The sequence below is a fragment of the Cariama cristata genome, unplaced genomic scaffold, assembly GCF_000690535.1.
Source record: "Cariama cristata isolate BGI_N322 unplaced genomic scaffold, ASM69053v1 scaffold15861, whole genome shotgun sequence".
NCBI classification, from domain to species: Eukaryota; Metazoa; Chordata; class Aves; order Cariamiformes; family Cariamidae; genus Cariama; species Cariama cristata.
Window position 1 is genome coordinate 19,068 of NW_009600005.1, and position 11,373 is coordinate 30,440.

Below are 11,373 nucleotides of genomic sequence, written 5' to 3' on the forward strand. Positions count from 1 at the left end.
CCTTTTGGAAACAGTCAGCTGAATTACCTTTATCAGCCACTTAAGTGATGCAGGTCTTTGACCAAGTCACGCCTGTTGATTCCTGGTGACTAGTGATGAAGGCTAGAAAACCTCCTGTTCAGAACCAGACATCTTTGGGGTGGATCCAGTATCTGTTACTGGTTACTCCCTTGAGGATTTGCAGTGTTGTTCAATTTAAGTTCATGTGCATTGTCTCTGTACCTGTGCAGCTGGGTAACCTGTTTTTGCTTTTCCTCCTGTTAGTGGCATACAGGCTTTCCATGATTTTTCTTAATTTTGTTTTTAAAAAATGAAAGTGTTTAAAAACTAATCGGTACGTGTTCATACTAGCTCAGGTCCCCAATTACGACTATAGCTTGAGATGTGACCATGAACAAATTTTTGGTTTGTGTAGACAATGTTCTTGTAGAATGCTCGATTCTTAGTAAAGAAAATACTATTCTCTAACAAGTTAGACTGTTTCCTGAAGTTTGTTTCATGAAAATTATTACCTTATTCAGACAAACTTACAGTTTGTACAAAAATTCTCCAAAATACTTGCAGAGTTCTAGAGTTAGGTAAGAAAACTAATTTCAAGTCAGTAGACTAAAGAAATAATTTTTCTAAAATGTTACTCTTGAATGGTATTTTAGTGCTAAAAATGTGTCCATCTTTTCTTGATAGATTGTCAAAGAAATTTTAGGCTTGCCTTTTAAGGAAAACACAGCAGTTCACACAAACAGGTATGGTGCAGTGTGTTAAATATTTTTAATGGTTATGAAATCAGGTAATTAGGAACTGAAGTATGTTACCAGTTACTATTCTTAGGCAGCTAAAAGGGCAAAGGTTAAGAAGATGCATACGCATGCTTTTGGAGTAGAAGGAAGTTTGAAGCTGCTGCTACTTACCCAGACTACAATAAAAATAGCAGTTTTCTAAACAATAACTTGATGACAAGGATGTGATGGGGAAGTATTTTTCTGCACGCTGAGCATGTTAACTTGCATTATTTTATTCTTAATGTCATTTATAAAGTTTTCAAATTTAATGAAATATGACTATGAATTGATTTGTGCAACACTTTCGCTATGCTGCGTGTCAGTTGATGCATATGTAAGAAACCCAAGGAGTGTGTTTTAATTCGGTTTCTGATGCAAAAATACATTGTTTCATTTTTTGAAACTTTAAGACACCTGTTTCCAACAGTGTAGTCTGATGTTCTGAAGTTGAGGAACCCACCAATTATTTTTTGTTAAAAAAATTTTCCTTAGGATTATTTCCAGATACTTAAAAGCTAATACTAAGTTTTATTTTCAAAATGGTACTTTTGATTTCTTCTTTCATGTTCGAGGATTTTCCTCCTTGGCATAGGTAATAAATCATATTTTGCGAGTTAATTGCTTCATGATATTTCAGAAATATTGATGGTATTTACAAATTACATTTTACTCTTGCATTTCTGTTGTATTTAGTATTTGTATATTTCTCAGGCTTCAGTGGTTCTTAAATTTTGATTCTCTGAAGACACACCTAATTGAAAATGACCAACAGGTATTTCAAGCATTAACTTTCATTTAACTTCTCTAGTGCAAATGTATTGTGTGTATGTGGAAGGTTTTGGTAGTGTTGGGGCTGCAGGGTGGCTCTGTGGAAGGAGGTCAGGGGCTGATTCCAGCTGCATTGGCGACAAGACCTACTGCAGGCCAAAGCTGAACCAACCAGCAAAGGTGGTGGTGCCTCTATGAAAACATATTTAAGGAAAGGGCAAAAAATTCAGAGGAGGGAACAAGAGAAAAAAGTGAGAAACGGAGGCAATGCCAAGGTCAGAGGAGTAGGAGATGCTCCATGCCAGAGCAGATGTACCTGAAGGGACTACAGTCTGTGGATGACCCACAGTAGAGGAGAGGGAAGAAGCAACAGAGAAACTGCTGTGTTCTGGCCGCAGTCCCTGCCTTGTGCTGCTCGTTACCTCAGTGGTGGGACTGAGTGTAACCTGGACTGATTATAAGGCAAGAGGAGTTTGGGGTGAAGTTGAGCCTAGGAATGGGGGAGGAAAGGTGTTTTTCTGAAGTGTGTGAATGTTTGTTTCTTTGCTTTTGTTTCCCAATAACCAAATCAGTACTCGTATGTATGTATTAGCAACAAATTAAGTTAACCTAAAGTTGAGTCTTTGCCTACATCAGTAATTGAGTGATGACCTGTCTCTGTTTTGACCCATGAATCTTCTTGCTCACACTCCCTGTTTTTCTTCCTCATCTCTCTGGAAGGGGAGAGTGACTGAGCAAGTGTCTGTGTGGGTGCTTGGCTGTGAGCCGAGGCCAACCCACCACAGTAAATTTTACTAGTGATCTTTTTTTATTTGTACTTTGATTTTTGTTATAGCTGAGTGCTAGCTGTACACAAACACCTAGTGCATTCTCTTGAGTGGTTTAAGACAGTTGTGTTAAGACAATCTTGATATATCTTTAAGAAATACTGAGGATTTGTCTTGCCACCAGTCTGTGTAACTTATCAGGAAGTATGAGTCATTTAAAATGTATTTATGATTTCTTTGGCTATTTTTCATCAAAATACCTTTTTTAAAATACAACAAATGCTTTTGAGTCGTATGTAAGCTAAAACTCTTTTATTAAGTATTGCTTTTGTCTATTTGTCATATGGTTTCAGAGTTTTCAAAATCTTAGTGAAGAGAGAAACTTTGTCTTTCTTAGCAACAAAATTGAGCCATCATCAATTCTGGAAACAGCACCGCTTTTTGATGATCTGAAAAAGGTAATGCTAATGTGATGTATTACATTGAATATCTTTTTAAGGCTATTATCATATCCCAACTTTAGATACTAAAAGTATAGTAATACATAATGTTGACTAAGGAATGTCTAGGAGATTGTTCATGTGGTTGAATAAATGAAGCTTCAGGGAGATGCTGTAAGAATTGTACACATTTCTTCTGGTATATCAACCACTGCCACAAGTCATGGGATTGAATTTTAATATAATTTAACTCCTCAGCCTGGAAGAATTTTCTCATATTGCGTGTTAAGGACATTTATTATGTAGTGGGTCAAAAGCTTTTAAATCACTCAGTGTTCTGTTTTGTTAAAGTACACAGTTTTCTTATGGAACTCTTATTTTCTCTTTCTTTAGGAACTTACTCGGAAAAAATTTTTAGGCCCTAATTTCACAGAATCTTACTGTTGGCCGCCAGTAGCTCGAGGATGTGATGTAGTTGCCATCTCATATCAGGGAGACGATCCTTTCTTGTATATTCCACCAGTTCTTACATTTTTGCAGTCGAGAAGTTGCTACAAAGCCTTGCCAAACAGGAATGGAGTATGTATATATTAGAGTAGTAACGGGTTTTCTGTTCTGAAGTGCGAATGTAGAATAATGATTCAAAAGATAGTGGATGTTTAGAATGTATACATTTAATGTGATCTTAGTGTATCCTTCATGATGCTTGGCAGTTTATAAGCCCTCTGCCTACAGACTTGCAGAGATTGACTGCATGAATGTGGGAGTCTAGAACTATAAAGAAATATATAACAAGTGGTTGATGTCATATCACTTTGATACTTAGTGAAGCTTTGTTTTTAAGGGGATAGTATGTAGTCAATAAATTAAAATTTGTATTAGCTGTTTTAAATATTGTTATTAGCTTTCTAACTTGTTTTAGATCAGAGAAGCATAGAATTCTTGAGGTTGTAAGGGACCTCTGGAAATTGCCTAGTACAACCCCAAGTAAGACAAGATGTTGCTGCTTCTGTTAAATTTTTGGCGCTTTTACTGTATGTTGCTGCATGCATCCTTCTTCTCTCCAGGTAACCTGGTGTATGGTTCCTTGGGTCTGTAACATCTGCATTTAGGAGGTGATGCAGTATTAAAAGCTTCAGTTTTGAAGTATTTGAAGGCTGATGTTGCAGATTTTGGTTTTGCCCTAAATGCTGAAGTAGTAACATTCTTAAGATTTTTGAACTCTTTTCTAATATTATGGTGTCAAATTTTGTACATATGTATGTAGCCGCTAGCACTCATATTATGTCCTGGGTGGAAGAAGGCACAACTTGTTTTTGAGCTGCTGAAAACATATGAGACATGCTCCAGACAGCTTCATCCAATGTTGATAATACTTGGACAGAACAAAGAAGAAGCTAGAAGTGTGAAAATCCAAGGATGTAAGAATACTTTCTATTGTCTTAGTTGAGTTTGAAAACAATGTGAACTGCCTTAATTGCAGAAAATTGTGAAAGAAGCAATTTATACTTCTTAAATTTTTTGTTCTATAAAGTGTGATAATTCTATTTCTTTAATGCTATAACTCTGTAGCAATACATGAAGCTTCAGTAGCGCTGTTTAACAGTAAATGGTATTAAAGTTGTTCAAATATCTACATGTTCAACATCTTTTTTGTAAATTCCGTGACAGTTGTTCTTGAGCCAAATTAGTGGTAGGAATTTGCTGAAGATCATGCTGAATTAGGATTAAATGTGGACTTTCTTGATTTAGAACCAGATTTTATAATATTTTTTTTTGATATGTGAGCATCCATTGCCAGACAGACGTTCTGGGTCTGCTGGCGATGGAGGTAATTCTCTTCATAGTCAGTATGGTGGTGTGTTTTGGATTTGTGACTGGAACAGTGTGGATAACACACCAGTGTTCTGATTCTTGCTGAGCAACACTTGCACGACATCAAGAATTCTCTATTTCCCAGTCTGCCACCCAGTGAGTAGGCCAGGGATGGCCAAGAAACTTGGAGAGGAGACAGCCTGGACAGCTGACCCAAACTGACCAAAGGGATAGACAATGCTGTATAATGTCATGCTCAGCAATAAAAACTTGAGGGGTGGGGATGATCTGATGAGTGGCTGGGCATCTGTCTGCTTGTGGGAGGCTGTCAGTTGTTGATTTTGTATTGTTTCTCCCCCTTCCTACTTCAGTTATTACACTGTCTTTTTCTTGAGCTGTGAGTTTTCTCACTTTGACAGCTCCTGTTCCCTCCCCTGTCCCACTAGGGGCAGGGGAAGTGAGTGAGCATCTGTGTGCCTTTTAACTGCTGGGTACAGTCAACCCACCACAGTAACGTGTATGTTCTTAAATATTTTTAACAAATATGCAAGTATTTCAAGTACAAGGTTTTTATCTTTTAAAATTGACAAATATTTGGAGGATATGTCTGAGACTGCTTTACTGCTTATATACACTGAACACAATTCTTCTCTTAAAGAATAATATTGGAAAACTGAAGGATTAAAAAGGAGATAATAGTCCTCTGCAGACAAAGTTGCATAAATGTGCAACTTAAATTTTAGTTTGAAGTTGTTTAGTTTTGTTTGTTGTTTTTTAATAGTGGTTTCTGACTTGCTTATTGCAATAAATTAAAAGTAATTTGTGCATATAGCTTCAGTAGTATGCTGAGGATACTCCATAGAAAAGAGGAAGCATAGAAGTAGTAAAAGCTGTTGGAAGACTTGCCCTACTTCAGTGTATTTACTTAAAACACTTAGTTCTGCTATCTTGTTTGGTCTTTTCATTAAGCTGTAATTGATAACTGCATTTTTAGAAATGGCTATTTTTGCCAAGGAGACAAGAAATATGGATGAAACTATGAAGGATTGTGTAAAGTTTGTTTCAGCAGTTTGTATTCTTACATCCATCAATCAAGTTTCAGAACCTGGTGGATGAATTCAGATCTTCTATTAGCAGAGCTGTTAGTATGTTTGCACAGATCAAGATTAGTGTCGTCTTATTTATATACGTGAGAGATAGAGATATATATATATATACACATGCAAGTGCACACACATATATGTGTGTAGCTATCTAAACTACAATGTGTGCTTCATTCCATTTTTAGAAGTCAGCTTTTCTAAAGGCTGTTCTTGCACATATTTAAATATTTACCTTCTGTCTATCTGAATCTGAAGTTCTTATCTCTGCTTCCATTACCTTATTGGAAAATGAAACAGCATCCTGCTTTGTAAACTTGTTAACATTCAGACATTTCAGTGTTTCAAAAACTCAGTTTTACCCACTCAGGTCTTGAAGACATGCAGGGGTAGAAAAATACAAGCAAGCTAAAAATAGCTATTGACCACACATTAAAAAAAAAAAACAAACCACATAAAACACCCAAACTACCACCCAAAACCAACCCCCAAAAAAACCAACCCCAACTTCAAGAAGATGCATCTGAAATACAAATGTGGCCTTTTTAATAAAACTACCATGTGCTATGGTATCTTATTAATATTCTTTCAAGTTGTAAGTTAGTGTTAACAGTCTGTCTTTCTACTTGTAGGTGATGTAATCGTGACTACACCATATAGCCTCCTGAGACTGTTTGAACATCACCATTTGTTGTTTTGTAGACTTTGCCATCTTGTTCTTGATGAGATTGAGGTACTGTTCTCTGATGCTACTGAGCAGGTAAATGACTTAAATGTTCAGTTGGTAAAATGCTTTTCCAATTGTATATGTATCTTAAACAGTGTTTCATACTGAAAAAAACTACTTTCCTGAACCCCTGTGGTAGAGTTGAGAAGAAAATGGAATTTAAAAAAAAAAAACATATCTGTATACTTCTGGCAGATGAAACACAGGAAAAGAGGAGCTGTAATCTATTGAATCTGACATGCCCTACTTTTTTGCCTTTTTTTTTTATTGTTCTATTAGGCTGTCTTCCTTTGATGTGGATGGTTTCCCAAGGACTTCTATTTTTTCAATTTGGTAGCAGTAGTTTCAGTGTAGGGATCTTTAATCTACTTTAAAGACTTGCATCATCTGTGTGTAAGGAACTTCCATTTCCCTCTTATCAGTGCTGCTTGAACAGCTTCAGTTCAAGAACTGTCTTTATTGCTAAGCTCCTCAGTCTCTGTAGAATGAAAGGCAGAAGTGAATGATCAAATAGTCTTGGAAGCAATCCAAACTTTCCATGGGCCTTAGTGTCAGTGTAGGCAAAAGGAGAAGCTGATCCCAACTCAGAGAATCTTGGAAGAAGAACAGCATTAAGTTTCATATTGAGGAGGATGTATATATTGTATCAGTTTTTAAATGATGACATATAACTCCAGTTTGAGAAAATTCCATACTTGTGTTGCTGCTTTGAGGCTTCATAGGACAGATGTTTTCTGTTAGTATTACAGCATGTTACATCATCAATATGCAAAAAATAGCTTACCTTTTTTCCACTGTTGTAGATTTTTTTTTTAAATTGTTAACTGACTTGTATTACCCGTTCAAAAATTGGTGGTAAGACTAAAGGGCCATGTTTCTAACTGTGAAAAGCTAGAGAAACACGTTGATGGAGATAGATTGCCCAACTTGCTGTATGTGAATCTGTTAAACATGCCTCTCTTGCAGCAAATCTGAAGTCATAAATTAGATGAGATGTCATCCTTATCCAGTGGGGCATTCCTTCTTTCTGTTTAGGCTGTTCTTTCTGTTGTGTTCTGTACTTCTTGAGACAGAGTGCAGGGATACCATATGAAGATTGTGGGAAAGGTAGTTTGTAAAATACTGTGTGTGTATCTTCCATTTTTGTAGGATCTTCTCAGGTTCGCAAAAGCATCAATCTTGAATAGAAAAAAGAAGATATGTTCTTTCAGATGGAAATGATCATTTGATAATGTTTGGATTATTGCAGCTCTTCTAAATATTTGTGTTACAGAAATGTTATATTGTTGAAAACATTGCTGTTATGGGTAAGTTTAGTGCCAGGTTGAGAGATCTCTTACAGTTGTGGCAGAGCCCTAGAATACTTCTTAGTGTGGTAGTGCTTTGCCAGAAATCCTGATGTCATTCCACAACTGGACTGCTTGTCACTTAGGTAAGGTGATGTTATCAGGAATATATTCATTCTGCCATAATGATTTCTATTTTTTTATAGATTATTTTATGGCTTTTTTTTGGTAAATTACTGTATTGGCAGGTTGGGCTTACCATTTACTTATCTCCTAGTTTTTGCTGACTGCCTCTGACCTCTTGGGTCTGCTTTTGCCTAGGCTTAATATTTTTCAGATTTGAACAGATCCTTCTGAGATTTCCGTCTTCTCTGGGCAGAATCCTGCATTATGATCCTGTGCACGTGCTGTTCCTTCATGCTGTCCTGTTGCTTGCTGCTTGCTTCTGAAGTAGTTCAAATAATAGGATCAAAATGCACAAACCAAACACTTCATTTTGGGATGTGAAATTTGTGTTTTGCTGTGGTGTAGTTTTTGTGACTGGAGAGAACAGTGTGCTGAAACAGTGTACTTCTCACTGCTTTTATGTACTCATTGGCATAGGATAAGAGGCTAGGAAAACACTTTTTTCTTTATAGATTTTTACTATATTAGATTGTTACAAGAAAGCCGTTATTACTGTAGAGTGGGAGTATTCACCGCATCAGATCATTGCTGTTGGAACTTGTTGGAATAAACATATAGCGCACTTGATAAAGGAGTTCATGAATGATCCTTACATTGTAATAACAGCTATGGAAGAAGCTTCCATCTACGGAAATGTGCAACAGGTAAAAATTTGAGGATGATGTCACTATTTGTTTACTGAGATATTTTGCTGTTTGTACTGATCAAGGTCAGTATACGTGGCTGCTGTTTTAAGTGGGTACTGCTACAATTCTAACTTAGACTCTTCAGGTGCACCTCCCGTGTATGAACTGAGGTGACTCTTAGAAGACCTGTGCAAGTTAGTCGCTGAATGAGCTGAAGGTCTTTTGCCTTGCTTTGTAGGACTGAGCTGAAGATACTCTCTTGAGTATTTCATTGTTAGTGCAAATGAGTTTGAATATTATGTGGAGTATTTGAAAATATTATAGTTTGTGACCAGAATCTTATCAGAATGTTTTTGCAGTTGTTAATTGTGAGTGGCAGAACTACAAGGTAAATTATCCCAAGACAGCTAGTAAAATACTTGCTTTACTGCTGTGTGCCATGCAATACAGAACTTAATTTGACCTAAAACTTCCAGAAAGCTATTACATGTTCTTAGGTGTCTTCTCTAATTTCCAGTCGATGTGGTGTAGCCCTCAAGAATAATACGAAATGTTGTAAGTATGATCTGAATTAATCTGTGTCTCAAAATGTAATAACTTGTGGATTGAGAATGCTGGGAAATCTCTAAGACTAGATGCGCTGAGCATGACACAAAACTGAAAAACACCGCTTCTTATGAGAAGTCTAATGGTTTGGGAGAACCAAAACCATCAGTGTTTTAATGCTTTAGTTATTAAGAGTATTTCAGGTGATGCAGAATGCTTTTGGAGTGTGAAGTGTTTTTAGTTGGTACTTGAAAATGCCAAACTTAGATTGATGAATTGCCTGAAATTAAATGAATGAAAAAATCCTAAGGTGGGATTTTGATTGTGATGGATTTTAATTAAGCTTCTGGAAGCTGTCCTAAATGCATACCTTTTGTGAGTTGTATCTTCTGTAAGTTTAACAGAAGACCTGCTACTTACTGAAGCTACCATTTACTAGATTCTCTGTGGTATTACATAAAAATGCTTAGTGCTTCTTAAAAGGAGGAATTATATAGTAAAATATGTATAGATTACATGAATTGTCAGCCCTTTTTTGTATCTACTCCTAGGTTGTGTGGCCTTGCATGAACAGTGAGAGAACTCAAAATTTACTCAAAATACTGGATTTTGCCCACAATAATCTTCAGAAGGTGCTGGTATTCACTAATTCAGTAGATGAAGCAGAAAATATTCATAAGGTAAGGAAGTATTTACATAAGTAAGTGCTCTTTTAAATTTTTAAGTTATTACAAACTAAAATATCTTGGCTTCTGAGAATAAAGGAGGAGTGTGAACTTGGAAGTTAATTACTTCTGATAAAAATAGTTTCAACTCCGCCCTTTGGCCAACTAGAAGAAAGTCTAACTGACAAGAGCGTCTGGCATAGAATACATTTGTTGCTAAATTCTTAACTATGTTCTGTCTGTCAGGTTGGAACTGGAGTTAAATCAAACTGGCTTTTTTCTAGTAAATGTTCTGTCAGTTTCTTTTATTTTTTACTGTTTCTGGGAGTGATATGAGGGGAGAAAACTTAAGCTACCATGTTAAGTTCTGTTCTGTTGCCTTTTACTCTGGGGCAGATGAAATTGTAGAAGGCTCGTTCTCTGATTTGAAAGAAACGTTTTCTGTCATCCTGTGAAAGTCTACCAGAATTTAGTTAAACTTCAGGTTATAGGGTATGTGGGGAAGATAGTGTGCTTAATATGTATTTTCTTAACTTTGAAGCAGTTTTATACTAGTTTTTATCTGCAATAGAACATGCTGCAGTTTTATCTTTCTGGGACTGTATAATCAGCATTTTGGAGGTAAAGACTAAGACGACTTTTTCTGCAATAGTTCTTTCTTCAGATATTATAGCAATGAATATATATAACAACATAGCAGTAGAAAAACCTCTTCTGTACTTTAGTTGTCTTTTTGCTGGTCCTCTGACAGTGCAAAGTGAGAGGAGTACAACCTGATTTGACTGGGAAGCAAGAGATGGGAAGCCGTTAAGCCTGGATAGGGTGATGTGGATGATATTGCTAAAGGAGGCAAGCTATGAGGATGTTAGAATTAAAACCTTTAGAGATGGCTTCAGGGATGGGATAGCAAAAGGACACGTGACTGGATTGTTCAGATCTCATAGGAAGAGATGTATCTGTCCTGAAACATAGAACCGTATTCCCTTCCAGAAGCTGGAATAGATCCTGTGGTATTTAAAGGGTTCTTATGTAAATGTTAGTATATCTGGAGTGATTAATCTTTGATTATTAATGGAAGCAAGTCTGGTTTTGTCATGTGACTTTCTAACACATTTTCCTTGATTATTTGAGGGTTAATTTCTTCAAGCATATCAAAACCAACACCACCACTGCTTAAGTGTGTTTATGCTAAAGAAGTATTGAAGCTGTTTATAGTAATCCTTGTGTATACCAACTTCAAATGTCTTAAATAACACTTAAAATATTTTTGTAAGACTTAGTTCATTAGATGTGCCAGTTTACCAAATAACAAGGGTTTTTGCAGTGGTTAATGAACCTTGAACTTGACAAATACATAAAGCCTTTTGAGAATACTACATTGACGCAAGTTAAGTATGGGTAGGTTAGTGAAGAGGTTTTAGTACTTTTTCTGAGAAACTGAAATGTGAGCCTGCATGTTGTTACATGATAGAATTCACTTAGAATAGAGGGGGCACCATAACGGTAGGGAAAAGCTTCAAATGGAATTTATACTTTCTTAAACATCTGTTTAATGTATTAACCCATCGGAATCTAAGCTTTATTAGTTTTCTTTTTGTATGGGAGATCAATAAACTTAATCTCGATAATCTCTGTTTTTTTCATAAGCAATGTAAATTTCATTAACTC

General features: G+C 36.2%; 1 protein-coding gene across 1 annotated transcript in view; it reads left to right on the forward strand.

The window, feature by feature from the left end:
• LOC104169068 (putative ATP-dependent RNA helicase TDRD12) overlaps nt 1-11,373 on the forward strand; it is a 36,235-nt gene that overhangs the window by 9,697 nt on the left and 15,165 nt on the right. The window contains exons 9-14 of the mRNA XM_009709878.1: nt 2,668-2,772; nt 3,148-3,333; nt 4,022-4,175; nt 6,302-6,429; nt 8,321-8,512; nt 9,592-9,720. Of these exons, the coding sequence (XP_009708180.1) occupies nt 2,668-2,772; nt 3,148-3,333; nt 4,022-4,175; nt 6,302-6,429; nt 8,321-8,512; nt 9,592-9,720 (894 nt within the window). The remainder of the gene's footprint in view (nt 1-2,667; nt 2,773-3,147; nt 3,334-4,021; nt 4,176-6,301; nt 6,430-8,320; nt 8,513-9,591; nt 9,721-11,373) is intronic.